Raw genomic sequence first — 23,283 nt, 5'->3', positions numbered from 1 at the left:
TCAATGAACAGGAAGGGCATGGATGGTTCTAACTTTCCTATTCAAGAGGAGACTGTCACTTTAAATTCTCCCTTCATGAGGATGGAGCCCTCATGGGTACAGGGTTGTGGCCTAGTACCCCAGATTCAGCCAGACTCGGCCTCGTGCACCAAGAGACAGTGAACGTGAAGGGCTGCCCCACTGATATGTCACATCTACTACTGCTCTGTGTAGCCACCTGCCTCCTGGCTAGATCAAGATCTCTATCATACTAGACAACTTCTTCCCACCCACTGGTAAACGCATCTAAAAGTATGCAGGGCTTCTATAATCTGAAAAAATCCAAATGATCAATGAACAGGAAGGGCATGGATGGTTCTAACTTTCCTATTCAAGAGGAGACTGTCACTTTAAATTCTCCCTTCATGAGGATGGAGCCCTCATGGGTACAGGGTTGTGGCCTAGTACCCCAGATTCAGCCAGACTCGGCCTCGTGCACCAAGAGACAGTGAACGTGAAGGGCTGCCCCACTGATATGTCACATCTACTACTGCTCTGTGTAGCCACCTGCCTCCTGGCTAGATCAAGATCTCTATCATACTAGACAACTTCTTCCCACCCACTGGTAAACGCATCTAAAAGTATGCAGGGCTTCTATAATCTGAAAAAATCCAAATGAAAAAATTAGCAATATTATGTGTCCACAGAAGGATCCAATAGGCTAACAAAACGTGCTTCAAAATAAATGTATGAAGACAAAGTGTGGAGATCAGCATCAAAGCAGGTCAACCTGGCGTACCCCAAGTTCCAGAAGGAAAGAGGAACTTAATGTTTGTATTACAGGGAATACGTCCTTGGAAAACAGGATTTTGATCACCAAATCCTCTGAGCAGAATCTCAGACGACATCCTCTGATTCTGTCTGCAATTGGAACTTCACTGCTTCAAAAATCCCTTTTGTATTTTCCACTTTAAGACACTGCAAATTTACACTGTTACAGTTATATCCAAATGAAATGTTCCATCGAACATTAGGGGACAGAATGGTGGAACAGATTTGTCTCTGAGCTTATCATAATTAAGTTAAAAATAAAAAAAAATATTGGGGGATAACTATGCTGTTCATGCTGCTTTGTTTTTTTCCATGAGTTTCTTTAAAACACACGCAACACCAAGTTGGCCATGCCCTGCCCACGCCCATCTTCCCCGTCCTGCTATCTTCGGTGACATGGGCTTGCCCCATTCTACTGCACTCTACGTCCTCAGAGAGAACATTTCATTTCCCCCAGGAGAATTCCACTGGCCTGGGAAGAGCAGCCAGAACACATCAAGGCAAAGAAAGATGAAGAGAAAGGACTGTTGAAGCCTAAATCAGTTTCCTAAAACTAAATCAGACACTGAGAGATGGGAAAGCTACAGTAAAGGCCTTTTAATTTTTATTTAATATGATGGAAAGCAAAGAAAACATTTTTCTTTTCTGGACATAAGACACCTTTTCTTTCTTTTTTTTTTTTTAAAGGTGTCTTTAATGAACAAAGTTAGGTTTCCTTTCGCCACGGAATTCCAATGCTCTTTCAAAAGAACTATCACCTCAATGCCCAACGTCCACAGAGAACAGGGCCATTTGGAATTCCAAATGTGAGCCATGTCACATTATAGAGAAGGTGAAATAAAATCTGTTCTTTCGCTAAGGACTGAGTTCCCTCTGGTTGGCCAAGTCCTTGCTCTCATGGGGCTTAAGTTCCACTGGGGGTGACCAGGGATCTAGCAACAATGGTACCGACTTAATATGTGCACAGGCGACTACCATCTTCCAAGCCCCTTCTCACCCATCGTCAGATTTACAATTAAATCCATACTGTGGGATGGCCATGTGCAGACGTGACCTGTCCTGCATGAGGCTGAGCACCCCGGCCAGGCTCTCCCTTCTTTGCCCAGCCTTAGTGAGGGATGAAGGAAAGAGCGTGAGTCCCGGGCTCTCATCACCACTGTCTGCCTTTGGTCTATTTCGTGAAGGCTGTAGCTGCTCTGAAAACGGCTAGGCCATCACTCCCTCCCATTCCCTGTGAAACAGCATCCTGAAAAGTCATCGGTCCCGTGTCTTTCCCAGGACACAGAAAAGATGTTCAGGATGCTAGTGTGTTAGAGAAATGGGCTGCCAACCCCTCCCAAATCCTGCTTCTCCCTGGCAGTAACCGGCACTCACCTAGGAGCAGCCTTTAACTGGGGAAACATCTAGAAGTCTTTAAGTGATAGAAGTCGGGAAGAGACTGCCTTTTAAAATTCCTGCTGAGTGTGGTACATAAACAATGAATCTTGGAACACTGAAAAAATAACAAAATAAAATAAAATAAAATAAAATAAAATAAAATAAAATAAAATCCCTGCTGAAGCTCTTTCCCGAGGGGCTGACTGTAAGCAGTCTGCAGACTGCTGACAAAGGGGCTTAAGGATGCCAAAAAAATTAACAGCCAACTTTTAAAGAGCCACATGGTAACCCACAATACAGATAATTGCTACATCTGTGAAACAGAAAAAGCCAAAAGCACGGAACTGCGCTCAAAGTGTTCTTTCTCCGATCTGATTGGCCAAAGCACGAAGTCCGGCCCCTTCTGCCCTCACCCTCCCTCCCCTGGTCCCTCGTCCCTCCAGCACCATCTCACCTCTAATTGCAGATCCGGAACTGTGGGCTCAAGAACATATCTCTCTGGGAAGTCTATGACAATTTTAGAATTAAGAAGAAAAAAGTGATACATCTCTTGAATGTTTTGTGCCAGGCACAGTGTGGGACCCTACGGATGTCAAGTGGATCAGGGAAGGCCCCTGCTCTCTAGTTACTCGAGGTGCAGCGGGCAAGATATAGCTGCAAACAATTATTACAAAACAAAGTCATCCATGATATAACAGAGGTCAAGGGCAGGGTGATGAGGGGGGCCTGGGAAGGTGTCATGAACAGTGCCTAGGAGTGTGGGGAAGTGCAATGACAGAGCGGTTTCTGGAATGAGGACCTTCTAGAGTGATCAGCGTGGACAGAGGAACAGGGATGGACACATTCCATGCGACTGGAGTTGGGTGTGAGCTGCATGGCAGGAGATGGGACAAGCCCAGCCCATAGGGGATATACCCCTTATGGATTCGCATGTCGTGCTGTGGAGTATGGACTGTCTCTGTACTGGCGGAAGGCTCATAGAAGACTGTAAGGGGATAAACTGGCCAGTTTTATTTTAGGCATGGAACTCCATGAAGGAGGGTCTTGGGACATAGTGTCAAAACGTGACTGTTCTCCAGTCCTGGGGCTTCTCCTCCACCCATCTCACCAATTCCTGGCAACCTGTGGCTCAACAGATAGGAGTGGAACCCTGCCCCTCTCCCCTGAGTTCCAAATCCACCGTCCTCACCACCCACCAGAGTCTCCCCTTCAATGGCTCAAATATCTCCAAACCAACCTATCCGAACCAGAAGACCTGATGTTCCTTCCCAAACCTCTCCTCCTACCGCTCCTCTCCACCATCTTGACAGATGGCCACAACATCCATGGAGGCGCTAGAGTGGGGTTCTGGGGATCATCTGACATTCTGGTCAGGCCCTCACTCCTGCCTGCAAACATAGCTGGTCCGGCCCATATACCCCTTGTAGCTCGGGCCACCACCGGTTCCTCGGACTCAGGACTTCTCGGTTTAGCACTGAACACGTGGGGGCCAGAGAGTTCTTTGCTGTGGGGGCCTAGCCTGTTGTGGGGGCCTGGCCTGTGCATTCCTGGGCTCTAATCCACTATAGGCCAGTAGCACTCGCCCCCGCAACCCCCTAAGCTGTGACAGGCCTGTCTTACGTTCCCTGGGACATAGTATGGGGCTCCGTTGAGAGCCACTGCTCTTACTCCAGGACCCTCCATCACACTGGCCTCTCCTTCAATTCCTCGAGCCCACGAAGCTCCTTCCTGCTTTCAGAACTTGGCAAATGCTGTCTTCTCTGCTAAGAACATTCTTAGGTCTACTCTTCTGTTGGCCGGCTCCTTCTCACACTTCTGATCCCCGCTCCATATCGCCTCCTTAAAAAGGCTCCCCAAAATACTTTATCTAAAAGGGAGCACCCCTGCCTTTGCATATTTTCTTCATAGCATTTTTAACTTGAAGTAGAATTGACATACAACGCTGTATTAGTTTCAGATGATGACATGATGACTTGTTACGTGTGTGTAATTGCAAAGTGACCACAGTATGTCTACCATCAGTCACCACACACAACTTTTTTCCTCTTGATGGTGACTGTCAAGATGTACTCTTAGCAACTTTCAAGTACGCAGTACAATGTAGTTAGTAATATATATACGGTACATGCAAAAAAACGATAGTCATAATCACCACGCTGTACACTTCATCCCTGTGACTTACCACTGCAAGTCTGTCTTCTCAATTCCCCTACACCCACTTTGACCACACCCTACTCCTCTCCCCTTTGGCAACCACCAGTCTATAAGGTCTGTTTCATGTCTGTTTTTAGATTCCATGTATAAGTGAAGTCATACACTATTTGTTTTTGTCTGACTTACTGCACTTAGCATAATATCCTTGAGGTCCATCCATGTTGTCACAAATGGCAGGATTTCATTTTTATGGATGAGTAGTATTCCTGTGTGTGTGTATGTGTGTGTGTGTATCACATCTTTTTTTATCCATTCATCTACCAATGGACACTTAGGTTGTTTCCATATCTTGGCTACTGAAAATATCGTGGCAATGAACATGGGAGTACCTATACCTTTTTGAGTAAGTATTTTTGCTTTCTTCAGGTAAATACCCAGGAGCTAGATCATACAGTAGTTCTACTTTTCAATTTTTTTAAAGAACTTTCATACTGTTTTCCACAGTGGCTGCACCAACTTACATTCCCACCAAGAACATAAGTGCAAGAGGGCTCCCTTTTCTCCACATCCTCACCAACAAGTTATTTCTTCTCTTTCTCATGAGAGCCGTTCCAGCCAGTGTGAGGTGTGGATCCGATCTGCGTTTTCCTGATGATGACTGACGCGAGGTGTTTTTTCATGTTCTTGGCCATCGTACGCCTTCTTCGGAAAAATATTCAGATCCTGTGCCTATTCTGAAATCATACTGTTCAGTTTTACTGTCATTGAGTTGTACGGGTTCTTTACATATTTTTGATATTAACCCCTTATTGGCTGTATACTAGTAAATACCTTCCCCCATTCAGTAGAGAGTCTTCTTATTCTGTTGATGGTCTCCTCCACTGTGCGGAAGCTAGCTTCTAGTTCGGCATAGTTTCATTTGTTTATTTTTGCTTATGTTGCCCTTCCTTTTGGAGTCAGGTTCAAAAAATTATCACCCGGACCAACGTCAAGGAGCTTACTGTCTGTATTTTATTCCAGGGGTTTTATGGCCTGCAGTCTTACATTCAAGTGTGCAATTCATTTTAAGTTAATTTCTGTGTATGTGTAAGCAAGTGGTCTGGTTCATTCTTTTGCATGCCACTGTCCGGTTCCCCCAGCACCGGACCCTGCAGACGCTGTCCCTTCTCCACTGGATATCCTCGCCTCCCCTGCCATAAATTCATTTACCATATATGGGTGGATTTATCTCATAGCGCTTCAAAAGTTAGTAATTATTTTATTATGTTTACGTCTTCTGGCTTGTCTCAACCACAACAGTGAAAGCATTATTAGGGCAGGGACTCTGTCTGTGTTGGCTTCTGTCCTACCCCCAAGGTCCAGCACGGTGCCAAGCTGAGTAAGTATTTGTCAGCTGAATAAATGAATGAATGCATGGACAGACCGTCAGATGTAGGTCTTCTCTCCCAGGCACTAACCACCATCCTTAAAAAATAACAAAGTCACAGCATGAAAAAGTAGCTCGGGGGAATTAGACGTCACCCGGAGAGAGTGTATGTCGGCACAGTGCTCAGCAACCCAGTGCTCCCCGATCGAGCATGTGCTGCAGAGAGCAGCGCATGTTGGATGAGTAAAAGGCATTCCCATAGAAACAAGAACAGGTGACTCTCTCTTCATTGAGGAAAAAAAAAGCACAGTTAGGCCTTGTGAATAGTTAAAAATGTTCCTTTTCACTGAACCTGATTGGTGTCTTCCAGTGTCTGGATATACGTGCGTATTGGGTGTTAGGCCAAAAAAGATAAAGGAGGAGCAAGAATCTTAATGTTACAGTTCTCAGAGACCACAACCACCTTCTCCTGCCTCTCTCCTTAATGACAGGCTGAACGTCTCAGGACAGTGTCTCTGCCGAGGGCTGCACTGTCTTCTCTGCCTTCTGGGGTCTAATAGAAGCCACAGACACAGGATCCGCACACAGTGAACTTGCCAGAAAATACAGGTGTACCATCTGGGGAAACTTGACTCCTGTCCAGGAAAATAACTTTCCAAGGATTCACCCTCCAACTCAATGCTTTCTTGATCAGATCTTTTGTGCTACTGAGCAGATTATTAGTGAGTTATTGCCGCTCCTGTGACCGTCTGCACAATAGTCAGGTCTGAAACGTTGTTCTTCTTCTGATAGGACCGCTTCGAATCTATCGCCCTCTCCACACTGGATCCCAACTTTGAGTTCTGGGCTCAAGACTGGTTTTTTGGAATCATTACTTTGTCGTTTTGTTTTGTTTCCACACGGTGCCCCAGGGATCAGATTATTTTTTTATTTCAAAATTAATATGTACTTTCCAGAAAAAGTTCTTTTGAGGCTACAGTTCAAATTCTATATTCAGAGGAGAAACACACTTCAGATAAGGCAAGGGGGCTTTTGAACCACTGAATCGGGGAAAACACATCTGAAAATGATGTAGCCACCCATTCCAAAGGCGGCTGATTTCATCTGTAACACAGGCCCCCGCATTCTAGTGGATAACTGAGAATTGTTCCATTTTAATGTCACAGACAGCACAAGCTTCGGAGAACACTGCAGTGGTTTGGTCTGACACATCCCGGAGAGAGGAGGTCGGGGTTCACATCCCAGCCTTCTTCTACTTACTAGGGTGCCTGGAGCAGGTCACTGAACTTCTCTGTGCCTCAGTTTTTCATCTATAAATTAGCAACAGGTTGTCAGAAGATTAAGTGAGTTAATTAATTCTTAAGTGCTCAGACAGAGGTCTAGCATATGCTAAGCCCTTGAAAAATGTTGCTCTTATTATTAACAAAGCTTTTAAAATTGCTTCTGATTGATAATAACTATGCCCTTCTTTGCTGAATTAGGTTTCTGGCTAGAATAAACTCAATGGAATTTGAAACATAAGATTCTCCCAGCAACCAATGATTCTAACTTCTTAAAACAGCAAAAATTATGAATAAACTCATGGCATACATCCTATTAGTGCTTGTGAACTAGACAGAAGACCAGAACCTAACTGATGTTGCTGGACTTCTTTTCTGGAATCCACAATCAAGAATTCTAGAATGTCTCATTTCTGTGTTCTCAAGCAAGTTCTAAGAGATACCTTTAAAAATCTCTGTTAAGTGTCCAGGCAAGGGAAATGGGGTGGTAGCAATTAAAATGCAAAAGTGAGGGGCACCCTGCTGGCTCAGGTAGGAGAGCATGTGACTCTTGATCTCAGGGATGTGAGTTCGAGACCATTGTTGGGTGTAGAGATTACTTACAAATAAAATCTTTAAAAAAAAAAAAAAAGGACAACCCTTAGGCCTTGGGACAAGAGACCTGCTGGCCAGATCAGAACCCCCAAGCTGTGCAGGGAGGCATGGAGGTCGCCTGGGTATATTAAGCCTTTTAATCTGAAAGCCAAAGCTACACTGTACCTCAAGGGCAGGAGCTCCAGCTCAGATGGCCCAGCGGGTTGCAGAAACACTGAACACCCCAGGCTAGCCGCCTGCCATGAACACCAACCACAACCACGGAGTCGCTGTTGCCCCAAGAAAAGCTATGCAGCAGGTGTTTTGGGGTGTTCTGGGGACACCAATGCAATGTTTACTGGAAACAGGGACCCAAAAAAATGGAAATGCTACAATGAATCAGAATGCAGATATGTAGCAAACCTGGGTGGCTTACCACATAGATAATCCCTCCAATGTGAAGGTCAAAATAGGTCACTTAGAAATGAACCTGGTAAGGGAACGCCTTGGTAGGACGGTTTGGCTTCTCCTCCTATTAGAAGCTGCCGCCTGTTTCTGCTTAGTGACCTGAAACGTATGGGCTGGAAGTCATGGAGGCCGATCGGTAATCACTTGCTTTCGGACTTGGTGAGGAAGAACACAGAAGCACAGGTCACGGCAGACAGAAGCTGAGGGTTTGGAGGGAAGATCTGCGCAGGCAGGTGGACGGTAATGGTAGATGATGCTACATGCTTCTAAACCTGATGGGATTACTGAAAAATGTCCCTTCTCTGAAAATGACGTAGCTCATCTGCTGGCTGCTGAACTTAAAAAACGTAATGGCAGCCCACCATCAGGAGCTCATCCTTCTCTTGTTCTGAACCATGGCTATACAGAAGGCCACAGAGTCCTGTCCCAGGACCTACGCTCTGCTCTCCCATGCTCGGGCCAGGCTGGAGTCAGCACCAGGCGGCCAACCGACCCAACTCCTCATGAGCCAGCAACCAGGATGCCAGCTGACCCATCTCCTTATGAGTCCAGCCCTGGGGGAGACAGTCACATGTGCCTGCCTTGATCAGTACTAACAGACATAATCTGACTGGAAATCTGAGGCCAAGGGATCTCGCTTTTGCTGAGGAGGAGAGTGATTTCACACACACGCTGGTATTCTACTTTTTCCAGGATGTGTCCAATCCTCCCTGCACAGTGAGGCAGTCAGGGTATGCATTCTTGACATTTCAGCAATGAGAAAAATGGAGATTCAGATCAATCAGAGAGGATGCCTAAGGTTATACAACCAAGATCTCGAAGAATGAGACTCACATCCACCGTCTTCTTAAAAGGATAGTTTGGTTTGGGCAAGATTTTCCAGCCCTGCTGCTACTAACACTTCAGTCATTCTCTGTTGCGGGCACTGTCCTGTGTCTTACAGGATGGCTGGGCTCCACCTCCTAGATGCTGGCAGCACCAGACCTCCAACTACGACAATCAGAAATGTCTCCAACATCATCAGATGTTCCCTGGGGGGCAAAAGTGGCACTGGTCGAAAACCACGGGGTGAGGGTGTTTTGGATGAAGGTGACTAGGAAGAACAATGGCAGAGCCAAAGAATCACTCTTCCTAGAGACCACTGTGGTTGCTACAGATGAGAACTGCTGCTCAGTGCACAGGAAAACCTTCTCGATTACACTACAGCACGGAGCTCTACCAGGGCACAAAGCAGTGATCTTGTTTTATGGAAGTGACAGCTCTCTAGACTGAAGGAGAGCAAAAGCAGTCAGGGGAGGAGACACAGGTCAGCTCCCACTCCTATCTTAAAATGTTACCTATTCAATTTTTGAATAGGTGAGACATTCACATGGTTCAAGATTAAACATAAATACAGGTATATACAAACAAGTGTTTCCCAATTCAAGATTCCCACCACCCAGTTCTCCCTGGAGGCAGCCAATGTTACCGGTGTGTGTGTGTGTTCCCAGACATATTTCATAAAAGAGATTGTATTTAAATAAACGCTTCTTCTTAGATCAAAGTATCTCTGAGTCATTACCATACTTGTGTTTACAAAGTCATAAAAGTCATCTTTCCTTGTAATGTGGTCAGGGGCTGGCATTATTCCCTCTTACCCCATCACTGTCTACTTCCACTGATAGGGAAACTGGCTGGGACACTAAAATTAAATGAACTCAGGAAAAAACTAGGGAACCTTGGTCAAAGACACTGGACCCTAGTCTGCCATTCTGAGGGCTGCCATCAAGTGTGCTGGTCACGTGGAAATCAGGTAGAGAGACTGATGGTTGGGGTGTTGGGGCCAAAGGCAGGCAACCTCTTTATCCAAGGCAGCGTGAAGCAGTCATCAAAACCAAATCTCCAGGGGGTGGGGGTGCTCCAGGGGGCAGGCCGAGGATGGAAGGAGAAGTGGAAGAGGGAGGGCAAGAGGCCTGGAATGCCCACCTTGAGTGGAACCTTAAGAGAGGAAGAAATGCAAATGGCGGCAGTAACACATGCCCGGGTCAGTCCATGCCCAGCTGATGGGAAACTATGACCAATTCTAATGAACAAGTCCCACAACTGGGACATCCCATGGCCAGAGATTTCAATCATCTCCCTGACAGAGAACTGCAAGGTGACCTGGGATAAGTCAGTGAATCACTCTGACATCTCTTTGTTTTGGAAGAGTGGGGGAGGGGTGGGCAATTTCTTTATATACAAAACAGAGAAACCTCCGATCTCCAGCATCAGTATTTTTCCTGAGCTTAGGACATTCTTAAAGTGAACTGATGGCCTGCCTTCTGTGACCTTTGAAATTTCTCACCTTATAAAAAAATTTTTTTAAAAAGGTCTTCCTCAAATTTCTGTAGCTCTGTCAGTAGTCGTACATTTCTGGTAGTTACTCTGGAAGCTTTCGGGTCAGCCTTCGTTGTGATTTGTACTATTATTTCTCCACATCACTAATCTCCCAACCAATGCTGTGGTCCTTCAGGGCCTGGAACTGCCTGTCCAACATGGCAGCCATTGGCCGCATGTGCTTATCCACCTTGAAATTTAACTAAAATTAAAAATTCGTTCCTCAGACAAACCAGACACAGATTCCAAAGCTCAAGAGCCACAGGCAGGCATGTTCCCAATGTATTAGGGCAGGTGACAGGACATGTCCATCACTGCAGAAAGTTCTAACCCACAGCGCTGGCCGAGAGCATAAAACCCACGCCCCTCAAACTAACCCTCAAGACTGCCTGTCCCTTAGAGCCAGCCCACACCCCCCAAATCTCCTTACTTCCCCTAAACACCAACTCTTAGCTTTGTCCAGACCAGGCTCTCCACTTCCTCCAACAAAGCGTGCTCAGTCCAGACTCTGTGCCTATGTCATCGGATTCCCCACCCCCAAAACCAATCAATTCGCAGTCCCCGAAGGAGTGGGATTTTCCGCCGAGCCAGAAAGCAACGAGGCATCCATAAAATTCGTATCCCAGCAAAATCCTCTTGCTAATGAACGAGTTCAAGAAAAGGCCTTTTCCCCAGAAGACTGTAATGAGCTTTGGGCTCGTCAGCACTTGCTAGCGGATTCTGCGAAATGCCACTTGCTTTGGCACTTAATACCAATTTGAGTCATTACGTAATTTTTTCATGTGGGTCTTTTTTACCTTAAACCAACCATATGGTCATAGAGGGCGGGGACCAGGTCCCATGTGCCTTTCTTTGGCATCTTCTGCTCTTCCTACCTCACGTCTTTCCTCCAACAATGGAGAGGCTGCAGACTGGCCCTCGTGTGAAGGTCAGACGTGACGGGCAGTGTGTTGCTTTACCCAGAGTGTACGTCTGAAAAATTCTGAACCAGTTGCCAACCTTGAAAAATAGGGAGATGTTCCATCAGAGTGCACATTTTAGTTTCTCAGAAATCAGCATGCCTGGGCAAGCACTCATGCTTGGCTCTACTGGACAGCGCCGAGTGCCACCTGCCCGTTTAAAGAAAGACGTATTCTCCTGCTGACCCCTTTCCCTGGGGTATTCCCCTCCTGTCACCTGTGTGGCCTCTGCAGGCATTTGCGTTTACAACCCTGTTGGGAGATACTCCATAAATGAGCTAAGGATGGAAATAGTACACTTTGTAAAGACAGCCAAGTGGCCTTAGCGCCCGCCTTCATGGGCACCACGCTTGCTGGAAGCAGGTCAAGTCGAAGTTCTTATTTTGGCTGTTCGCTCAAGACAGGAGCCTCCTCCACTGATTTTAGTGATTCTCCTTCGGCTACTGAGAACGGATCGTGGATTAGGAAAACGGTCAGCAGAAAGAACAGAAAGTAACAGCTTCCATAATCACGCGCAGATAAGACTCAGAGGAGCGCGCTGTCCCAGGAACCCTGAGTGTTCCCTACAAACATGTGGAAATCCCGGCCCTCATGATGCTGAGTGCGGCTGGCAGCTGTCCAGAGAAACTGGGGCTCGGCTAAGGAAGCCCAAGCCTCCTTGTTAACTCTGACCCACAGTGATCTCTCCTCCTTTGAACCCTTTATTACAGACTACGGGGTTCTAAAGTTGTTTTCATGTCTTGTCCCTCCCACTTAACTGTAAGTTCATATAAACTCCTTTGATACCCTTCCCCTGTCCAGTACATAAGGTCAGGAGGTCGTCCACAAGGACTCCCTTCAGTCAGAGGCAAAAACCCAATGGGTCATCAAAGCTCCTCATGAAAAAGGTGTATCCCTCGTGGTCAGGCCTCCTGGACTGGGAAAGCAACGTAACTTTCAAGTATTTGCATTAGGGACAATTCTTAATGAAATCCAAGGTGGCCTTGAGGACACTTGGCTAGTCTTTTAGTTACCTTCCCGGTTGTCTGTCATTTGCATATTGGCCCAGCACAAATCTCACATCTTCATGAAGGTCATGGGTCAAAAATATGAAGCTACACACGGTCAACTCAGGCACCATGCTGGTTGAGACAAGGGGACGGGAAGCAAAACCGCCTTTTGCTGGAAACGTTAGTCCGACCAGGTACAAGCCCACCACTGATAATACTCAGTCCCTATTTCTCCACCGTGTCTGACCCACAAGAATGGTCCTGGTGCCCTTAAATCAAAATTCATTAAATTTGAGAATTCTCTTTATCTGTGACTAATGACTCTCATAATAGAAAATGTAGTTAATTTGACATAAACTGTATCTTTATGAACCTCTGCAGGTTTGTAAAAGACACGTGTTTCCTCTCTGAATGTACATAAACCATATGCTGACTAACCCGTGCTCAAGTCAGGCTGAGCACCAGACCCACACCTGGTTTCCAGAATGTTCTTTCTCCTCATTGCTGAAAAGAGGGATGACACTTGCTTATCTCCTGCTTTTTGCTAAGTCCTCCATTGTCCCGATTTTTCAAAACTCACACTCTGGTTTCTCTATCCTAGCTGCAAGGTCTTTCCTTTGGGAAACGGCTCACCTGGGCCTAGAAACAAACACATTTCCAACAGCTGGTGCCACTCTCCTCCCCTCTGGTTAACTCCATGACGGATACCTCCAGTTTGAAGGTTGCTTTCGCTTCATGAAGACTTAAATTGAGTAGTTCAGCTGAGCTGTTTGCTGTGTAAAAACAACACTTTCTCTGCGCAGTCCCTTCTTCCCCCTCTGCACATCAACACCGTATTTATGGAGGACTAAAGACTCAAGCACTAGACTGACTTTTTGGTGCTTTTCTCAGAGACGCGAAACACCTCTGCCTCCATTCTTATCTTCCTCTTAAGATCAAAGATCACAGAAGGGCCACCACTCTTTAAATACTAATAAAATAAACCATTGGTGTTTTCTGTCAGGTTGAAATAATAAAAAAATAAAATAAAATAAATTTATTAAAATAATAATAATAAAATAATAATAAAACAAACCATTGGTGTTTTCTGTCAAGTTCCCTGCCTCTTCTCTCATTTATTGGATTGGAGTTATTTGCAATCTTAATATCCGATTTTTAGTTCTTACAACCTTACCAATACTGCAGAGTGAAATACACTATAGAGGTGTTGATCACAGAATCATGTGTCTTACTGAACACCTGGCTTGACTAATCTGGGGACAAGACAAACCGAGAAAACTCCAAGATCTCACAGTCCCATTCCTTGTGTTACTTCACTAAGGAAGTCCTGGGGGTCAGAGGTCAAAAACCACCTCGCATCGGGATGGGGACTGAGAAAACCACCCAAAACAGATAGGAAACAGTTGAAGACTCCATTTACAAGGAGTCTTGGGTAAATGGGTTGGGATTTGGTTTTCTACCTGAGTCTACAAATAAGTACCAGTCCACCTTGCCTGTGGCCAGATTGACACATTTTAGACCCTGTCACGGGACACTGCTGAGCTCTTGAATCTTCCCCCACTCTGCCCCGCCCACATCACGGCTTCAGATGGCAACTCCCTGGTTGTGTTTCTCTGTGTGGCTGAGCAGGAAAGTCGGGAGAAAAGATTTATCAGGAAAACAGGCAGCGTCTCCAAATCCTGTTAATTCCCTGACCCGAACGGACACATGGTTGGATCAGACGGTCCATGCACTCTACGACAACAGGTCTTGCTATCCATGAAGGAGTAAAAGGCAAACGGGAAAGTTAAGATAGAGAACCACCCTTCCATACACGAACCTCCTACTCCCAAGACGGAAGGAGGGCAAGGACTTTTAGAAGTAAAATGCACAGTCCATTTAAAAGCAGGAGCAGTGGTGCCTGAGAAGGCAGACGCCCCTGTAATGCGTCCACACAGAAGCCTCCTCGCCAGGAGCAAGGAAATTACCAAAGTCAAAGAACGACAAGGTGAGATACCCTGGAAAGGCTGGAAGGGGATTTTTGTGAAATGGGCTTAAGATACAGAATCTGAGGGGCGCCTGGGTGGCTCAGTGGGTTAAAGCCTCTGCCTTCGGCTCAGGTCATGGTCCCAGGGTCCTGGGATCGAGCCCCGCATCAGACTCTCTGCTCAGTGGGGAGCCTGCTTCCCCACCCCCCTCTGCCTGCCTCTCTGCCTGCTTGTGATCTCTCTCTCTGTCAAATAAATAAATAAATAATCTAAAAAAAAAAAAAGATACAGAATCTGAGAGGCTTAGAAAGGGATGGGACAGAATTTCACATTCGGTTTTTTTTTTTTTCCCCCAAAATAAAAAGGGAAAAATGTGTAAAATTTTGGAGGGAAGTAGCAAGTCTATGAAAAGATTCTTATACGGGGGGTGCGCCTGGGTGGTTCAGCTCATTAAGCATCTGCCTCCAGTTCAGGTCACGATCCCAGGGTCTTGGGATCAAGCCTCGCACGGGACTCCCTGCTCAGTGTGGAGTCTGCTTCCCCCTCTGCCGATGCCCCTCCCCCGGCTTGAGCTCTCTCTTCCTCTCTCTCCGAAAAATAAAATCTTAGAAAAAATGATTCACACACTGGACAGAGCACACCGTCCACATAAGGGCCTTCTTCTTAGGAATAAGAAGAGTTTTTGAATAACTCCCTCCTGTCGATTTTTTATAGCACAGTAACTACGGTAGGTAAGCAGAAACATGCCCCCCACCCCCACAACAATGTCCCTGTCCTAATCATTACAATCCACAAAAATGTTATATGGCGAGGCGGAGTTCAGGCTGCCAAAGAAATTAAGGTTGCTAACCAGCTGATTTTAAAAAACCAAGGGATGCTTCTGGATTATCTAGAAGGGCTCCGGTTATCACAGGCATCCTTCAAAGCGTCAGAGCCATACAGCCTGAGAAAGATTCAGCTGGTCTCTGCAGGCTTTGGAACTGGAAGGGAATCCTGAGACAGGCAATGCAGGCAGTCTGGAGAAGCTGGAGAAGACAAGGGAACAGACTCTCTCCTAGAACCTCCAGGAAGGACCGCAGCCCTGTAGACACCCAGATCCCAGCCCAAGACCTGTGTCAGCCTCGGGACTACAGGACGCTGCATCTGTGTCATCGGAACCATGGCATGTGTAGTAATTTGGGAGAGAACAAGAAACTAAGGCAGTAACTTACACGCGACCGCTTTACAGGGAGAGAAGGCCTAGGAGAGATTAACATTCCAGGCAATGAAAGCGTTCCCTTTTTCTGAGCGGAAGAAAGAAAACAAAACCATCACTCACCTTTTTATAAGTTTTTTCTTCATTCTGTTTTCCGGGTGCGGCATCTCCATTTTCAGCAGCAGACGACATCTGTAAGAGCAAAATGGACCCCTGTGAATTTCCAACTCTGCCCTGAACTACCACAGGCTAATAACATTGTTAACTGGAGAATCCAGTTTGGTTCATTATGTTTTTGTGTCTATTGCTGCTGTTTCCAAGAAATGAAGAGATTTCTCAGAATCAAAAAAAAAAAAAAAAAAAAAAAAAAAACCTGTGTCCCTCAATCTTTCTGAAAGAAATCTTTACCTCTAAGTCATTTTGGTTGTACACTGTACTGGCCCCCATGTGCTCTCACAAAGGCGGGATGGAAGTCTCAGCCCACATCATGGGTACAAGTTTCTTCCTATAAAGTCTTTAAAAAAAAATCAACAACGAACTTTCTTCTAATTAAAGATGCTTCCTATAAAAGCATTTGGAAAGTACCAAAAATTATAAATCATAACAAAAGAAGTACTCAATTCTACTGTCCTTGGGTAACTCCACGCTTCACATTTGGGCAAATTTATTTCCACCTTTTCGTCCATGCACGACTCTACTAAAAGTATTAGGATCCCATCTCGACCCTGCAGTTTTCAATGAACATTGATAGAATATGCCTTTTCCCACTTGATTATCAGCATTTCATTGTTAAGAATACTGATTTTTTTTTCTAGTTGCAAGAGACACTGTTGTGTGAACACAACTGTGTATTAATAAGTCAGTTAATAATGCTAATGTTAGTACTGAACACTACATCTGAAACTAATGATGTATACTATGTTGGCTAATTGATTTAAGTTTTAAAAAAATAATGCTAATATTAAAGGATGGGGAGGTGGCCCAAGGGATTTGCTTCTACAAATGATACAACACTTACTATTTTGTGCTTCTATTTTTGTCTAGTGTCAACATTTTCTTAGATTTCTAGAATTATAAGGTCATTAGAAAAACGTATGAGTAAATTTCTTTCCAAGAATATACCCATTCATACTATTATGTGACTGGGAGCTCATTTCATTACATGTTTAGCCGTATTATTTTAATCACCTTTGCTAATTTCATAAGTGAATGAAAGTATCTCTTGGTATTAATGTGCACTTCTAAAAATTACTGGTGATGATTAACATGGCTGGCATATATTTTTTGAGCTCCTGTGTTTCTTCTGAGTTTTCTATTACTATTTCCATTTATCTATGGGGCTCTTCGTGTTTTAGTTATTGAGTTTTACCTATTATGTTACTATTACTAGTGCTTTTCTTACTGATTTTTATGTATCGAGGTAACTAATCAGCCTGCAACCACCTTATTCATGTTTTCCACGTTGCTGTCTTTCATAATGATGACACATAAAAGTTCTACATTTTTCATACTCAACACTATTGATTACCTTTCTGATTTCTTCCAATGTTTTAGAGCAAATATTTTTTTTCCATTGGGATGTATCAGATTTTCAGACACATTCCTTTCCCCTCTTAATGCTAAGATTTTTAAACTTAACTATGAATTCACCTGAATTTTTAAAGCCAGTTACATATACTGCAAACAAGGATAACTACATAATCAGGAAACCATGACATTTAATAAGGGTCTTTTTTTTTTTTTAATTTTTTTTGTTTGTTTTTTGAGAGAGAGCAAGAGAGCACAAGCAAAAGGGGCACAGGGAAAGGCAGACTCTCAAGCAGGCTCTGTGCGGAGCCCCACGTGGGGCTCAGTCCCATGACCCCGAGATCATGACCCGAGTGGAAACCAAGAGTTAGAGGCTCAACTGACTGAGCACTCAGGTGCCCCAAGGGTGTCATCTTAAGTTGCACGAAGCTCATTCATTACACCGAGGAGGGGTAACTTCTGAGTTTCTTGTAAGACTTTGAAGCACATGTTATTTTGTTTCCATGTTATTTTGTTTCATCTTTTTTAATAAGAGAATTTTTTAACCGAGGTATCATCGACACAATGTTACATTAGTTTCAGGCGTGCAGCACTGTGATTTGACAAGTCTGTAGGTTCTGCTGTGTTCACCGCCAGGGCAGCTACCAGCTGTCACCAGAGAACACTGTCCCAGCACCACCGACTTTATTCTTCATGCTGTGCCCTTTACACCGGAACTTACCCCGTCACCGGAAGCCCGTATATCCCGCTCCCCTTCACCCACCTTACCCACCACACCCCCAGCCCTTCCCCTCTGGCAACCAGCAGCTTCTTCTCTGAGTTCATGGGTCGGCTTCTGCTTTTCTTTATTCATCTGTTTTTTAATTCTCCATATAGGGGGAAGTCATTTGGAGTTTGTCTTTCTCTGACTGACTTATTTCACTTTGCATAATGCCCTCTAGGTCCAGCCGTGGTGTCACAAATGGCAACATCTCATCCCTTCTTACGGCCAAGTAAGAGTGTGTGTGTGCGCACACGTGCACACTTGCGTGTGTACCACATCTACTTTATCCATTCATCTACTGATGAACACTTGGGTTGCAGAAGAACATTTTAAATCTTGGGATTTTAATAGTTACAGTAGATGTAAATCTAAGAATTTGCTAGCCATTTTGGGGTGCCTTGGTGGCTCAGTCGGTTAAGCATCTGACTCTTGATCTTGGCTCAGGTCATGAACCTTGGGCTCCTGAGAACAAGCCCCATGCTGGGCTTGGAGCTGGTCACAGAGTCTGCTTAAGATTCTCTCTCTCCCTCTCCCTCTGCCCCACCCCCACTGTGAGCACACGTGATCTTTAAAAATAAAAAAAGAATTTGCCAGCCATTCCCCTGCACTGGAACTGAATGATTGCCATGAGCTTGACAGGACTAAAAGTCATCAAAGAAAATTAAAGAATGGAACATGGAAACCTCACCAGACCCATTACTCCCTGCCCATCAAAGCATTCTCTTAGATAAATTAACATTTCCATTTGTGTCCGTGTAACTAGCTGGGTTATAATCTGTCCATTATAGTACAGACAGGTTCTACCTGCTATAGTTTCCCACACTGTATCTGCTTAATATATTTTAAAAATAACTGATTTTCTAATTTCTTCATAATATTTTGGTGAGGTTTGAATACCATATTAGTGGAATTATAAAATCTGAAAGGTCTAGTAATAACAGTCTCAGTATAAAAAACCAAACCTGATCGTGCCCCTGCAAAAGCTCCAATTACATCATTACTTTAAGAGTATCTAGGTTGGGGCGCCTGCGTGGCTCAGTGGTTAAGCCTCTGCCTTCGGCTCAGGTCATGAACTCAGGGTCCTGGGATTGAGCCCCGCATCGGGCTCTCTGCTCAGCAGTGAGCCTGCTTCCTCCTCTCTCTGCCTGCCTCTCTGCCTACTTGTGATCTCTCTCTCTCTGTCAAATAAATAAATAAAATCTTAAAAAAAAAAAAAAAGAATGTCTAGGTAAATGGGGCACCCGGGTGGCTCAGTCGGTTAAGTACCTCACTCTTCATTTCAGCTTAGGTCACGATTTCAGGGTCCTGGGCTTGAGCCCTGTGTCGGGCTCTGTGCTTGGTGTGGAGTCTGCTTGAGGATTCTCTCTCTCCCTCTCCCTCTGCCCCCTCCCTGCTCACTCTCTCTTTCTCTCTGTAAACTACATAAATCTTAAAAAAAAGAATATATAGGTATTTATCTGATAACAGATCCCTGAATAGGCCAAGATCTGGATAACCATGAAAGTTATCGAAGAAATAAAAACGTAATTGATTTGCCTATTCACAATTCTCAACTTCTCGATGTCAAACTAGATTGTGAACAAATGAAAAGGCAAGCAACAGGTGGAAAAACTGGCAATGAACGTAGCAGAAGTTAACCATAAAGCATGAAAGCTTGTCTGAATTGTGCAGAGCCTGTCACATGCCTAAGGGCATCACTCCTACAGGTCTCCCTTTTCTCGTGTCAGCTTCAATCTTCCACTCTATTTCATTCCCATCAGGGTTCCACCGTTTCTTCCACCTTAAAAAATAGAAGCCTTTTCTTGATTCCACTTCCCCCTCATTTCCTTATTCCTCCTTGTGGCAAAACTCCTTGGAAAAGATGTTGCTCCTCTCAAGCCCTGATTCCACTTCACATATTCTCTCTTTAATGCACTTTAATCAGGGGTTTGCTCTCACCGCTAACCTGAAAACCTCCTCCTCCAAATCACCAATTCCCTCCGTGTTGCCAAATCCAATGGCTAATTCTAAACCCCCATTGTGCCTGACCTATCAGATTATTGATAAAGATGATCACTCCCCCTTCCCTGACTGATTTTCTTTACTTGGCTTCTAGAGCCCAATAGTCCCTTGTTTCTTACCCACACCCTCCCTGTACCTCCTTGATCACTTCTCAGTCTCTTCAGATGGTTCCTCTTAATGTTGGAGTGTCCAAGACTGACTTCTTGGTTCTCGTCTCTATCCATACTCTCTCTGGAATTCCCAGTTACCACCCAGATCTCTCTTCTGAGCTCCAGACTTGCATAACCAATGGTCTTCTTGTTATCTCCACTTGGATATCTAACATAACAGACACCTCAAATTTTGCAAATCTAAAACCCTATTCCTGACATTCCTTCCCAAGCTTCCTTCACTTGGACCTTCCCCATCTCACTTAATGGCATCTCCAACCTCTTGCTTCTCAGGTCCCAAATACCGGAATCTTCCTTCTCTCTCTCTCTCTGTTTTTGTTGTTGTTGTTGTTGTTGTTGAAGATTTTATTCATTCATTTTAGAGAGATGGACAGAGAGAGCACAAGCAGGGGGAGAGGCAGAGGGAGAGGGAGAAGCAGACTCCCTGCCAAGAAGGGAGCCCAACATGGGGTTTGATCCCAGGACCTGGAAATCATGACCTGAGCTGAAGGCAGCCACTTAATCATTGGAGCCACCCAGGTGTGCTGAGTCTTCCTTCTCTTATACCATGGTCAACATGTCAGCACAGCCACTGAAAGATGTCCAGAATCCAGTCACCTGTCACCACTCCTGCTGTGCGTTCCTGGGCAGGGCCACCATCTTGTTATGTGTGAGTTATCCTTCATGACCTCCCAATGGGGCTTGATGCCACCCTTGCCCTCTGATAATCTACTCTCTGCTAGAGTGATCTATCATTAAACCTAATCAGATCATGCCACTTTGCCCTTAAGACCCCACAGTGGTTTCCCTTGACACCCAAAGTAAAAGCCAAAGTCTTACAGTGGTTGATGTGGCCCCACATGATTTTCCAATCCTCTTCTTATTCCTCCTCTGACCTCAGCACCTCTGAGCTCCCCCCCTTGCCTCTGCTTCAGACACTCTGCTGTTTCTCAAAGACACCAGAATGCAGCTAAATTAAGGCATTCTGCCTGAGCTATTCCCACTGGCTGAACAATCCTCCCCAGCCAGACACCTGCTTATCTCCTTCAGGTCTTGGCTCAAACGTCAACTTCTATCTGATGCTTAGCTTGAGGGTCCTATTTTAAACTACAACTTATTTGGCACTTCCCTGCCCCTATTTCCTCTTAACTCTCCTTAATCTTCCTTCTTTCCTCCCTCCCTCCCTCCCTTTTTAATCAAATGTACGACTGTTCATTATTTTTCAGTCATTTTAAAATTTAAAAGTAATGTTTAAATTAAAAAAAATATTTTTCTTCCCTAAGTAAAACAAATCCAGCTACCCACGAAGGGTAATTGTTAATATGTGGCTATTCTACCATTTGATCTTTTTCAAATGTGTGTTTTACTTTTTAACAAAACTGGGATCAGCCATTATATGCAAACTTGTACTTGCCCTTTCCACTTTGTCATAAACATTTTTCTGCATCACTAAATATTAATTAGAAAAAATGTCTAACATCTACATAATTCTATCATGAAAATGCAACACACTTTGGTACTTACTAGTGGGCACACAGGACGCTTCCTGCTTCTCTTTTATAAATAAAACTATTCTCTGTGTTCTTACATTTCCAACAGCAAGTCTCAAACAGCTGCCAGAGAATCTTATAATAATGTCTACTGGGTAAAATACACCTACTTTAGATCTCTACCAGCCACAAGTGTTTTCACTTAAAATCACATAAAACACTTGGCCAATTCTGGGCAAAAATATCATTTTATTTTGCATGTGTATGATTCATGGTAAGGACAGACATCTTTGCCATGTTTCTTTGGTTCTTTGTCTCTCTTCGGTGAATTCTGTCTATGAAGCTCTAGCCCATGTCTCTACTAGGGTATGCTTAGGTCTCCAACTTAGTAGGTGCCAAGGACAGTAAGAGTTGGCTTTTCTTTAACCAACTGTGGCACAGATGCAACAGAATGGAGATTTCCCTAATGAATGCCATGTCAGGCTTTCACTTTAAGACTTGGAAGCTTCGAAAACCAAAGAACTTCAACAGCAACTCAGAACGGTGCTTTGAAAAACCACCTTAGTGAGGGGGTGGCTCACTGGCAGGAATGCAGGACATAGGATGAGAAGGTCTCTCTCTCTCTCTCCTTTTTTTTTTTTTTTACTCTGTAGGGCATCCCTGAGTGGACAGTAGGGAAGAGGAGGAGAGAAACAGGCAAACTTCCATTCTTTAAAAAACAATTCCCTTGAAGCAGCACAAAATAGACAATAATGCTAATAATGAAAAAGGGACACTGTGAAATGTTGCCTGAATTGTGTTTCTTAGGCTGATGTTTCACTAGGGTCCTGTGGACCTACCACCAGGATGTCTGTGCAGGGGAGGCAAACGAGATGCCAGGGAATGTTCTCGTAAACTGCAAACGGCCATTTGAAAGGGACACAGTGGTAATTACTGTTTGTTCTTAGAATCGCTGTATCCCTGTACCAGTCAAGGTACATCATGTATAACTACAGGAGCTGAGAGAACTATGTTTTAGAAAGATTATATACAATTATATACATTTCTCTATGTGTATGCAAGGCAGGAGGAAAGAAATTCACAGAACAATGGGTGATTATCTGCGGATGATGGGGTTATAAATGCCTTGGGTTTTCGTTTTTATATTTTGCCATATTCTCCAAGGATTCTGCAGTGAGCACTCTACGTTTGACAATAAGGAAAACACTAATGCTGTTCAAAACCTGAACCACACGTAGTAATCAACAGCAGAAACCACATCTCCTGGGTTCTGGTTTGCCCCCTGAGGCATGCTGACATTCACAAAATTTCCTATGTTTCTATTTGCTTGTCATTTGTTTTAAATTTGATAATGTCAAAGTTAAAGGTCATGAACTAGAATATTTGTAAATAAATATAAAATAAAAGGGGTAAGAGCTCAACAGTGAGTCAATTGGAATTAATTACAAATGAAGACTATGTTTCCTTACCTTTGTAAATGAAATGGCAAGTCATCTGTAGTCAGTCATGATGGGTGACCTATTCATTGTTGAAACTGTTTTCCTTCCCAAGTTCCTGTTAAAATAGAAATTCCTGGTTATTACTTATTCACCTCTCTACCCCCGCTCCCAAAACCCATCAGAGCTGCCTACGGGGATAATACAATGCAGCCAGTTGAAGCTGAAATAAAGGAAGGACCTAATGCTAAAAATGAAGCCAGAAAGGTATTAGAAGACAATACAGGGGAATACATGTGTAATTTCAGGCTGGTTGTCCTACCAAGTAAGACAGTAAATCCATAACCCCTAAAGGAACAATGAGCAAATCTGACCCTATAAAAATTTAAAATGTCTACATGACAAGATGCCATAAATAAAG

The 23,283-nt window shown here is 44.3% G+C and overlaps 1 protein-coding gene across 2 annotated transcripts in view; it reads right to left on the bottom strand.

Annotated features, from left to right (window-relative positions):
* The window catches only part of LOC111153502 (phosphatidylinositol-4-phosphate 5-kinase type 1 beta), a 277,329-nt gene that overhangs the window by 140,188 nt on the left and 113,858 nt on the right, over positions 1-23,283 (bottom strand). For both annotated transcript variants that reach the window (XM_022512562.1, XM_022512563.1), the window contains exons 2-3: positions 22,896-22,980; positions 15,620-15,688 (exon numbers count right to left, since the gene is read on the bottom strand). In XM_022512562.1, coding sequence (XP_022368270.1) covers positions 15,620-15,688 — 69 coding nt within the window. In that variant the 5' untranslated portion in view covers positions 22,896-22,980. The remainder of the gene's footprint in view (positions 1-15,619; positions 15,689-22,895; positions 22,981-23,283) is intronic.

Source organism: Enhydra lutris, unplaced genomic scaffold (assembly GCF_002288905.1).
Source record: "Enhydra lutris kenyoni isolate GAN:26980312 unplaced genomic scaffold, ASM228890v2 scaffoldscaffold33, whole genome shotgun sequence".
NCBI classification, from domain to species: Eukaryota; Metazoa; Chordata; class Mammalia; order Carnivora; family Mustelidae; genus Enhydra; species Enhydra lutris.
The sequence above is the reverse complement of the archived record's forward strand: the minus strand, read 5'-3'. Positions and strand labels throughout refer to the sequence as shown.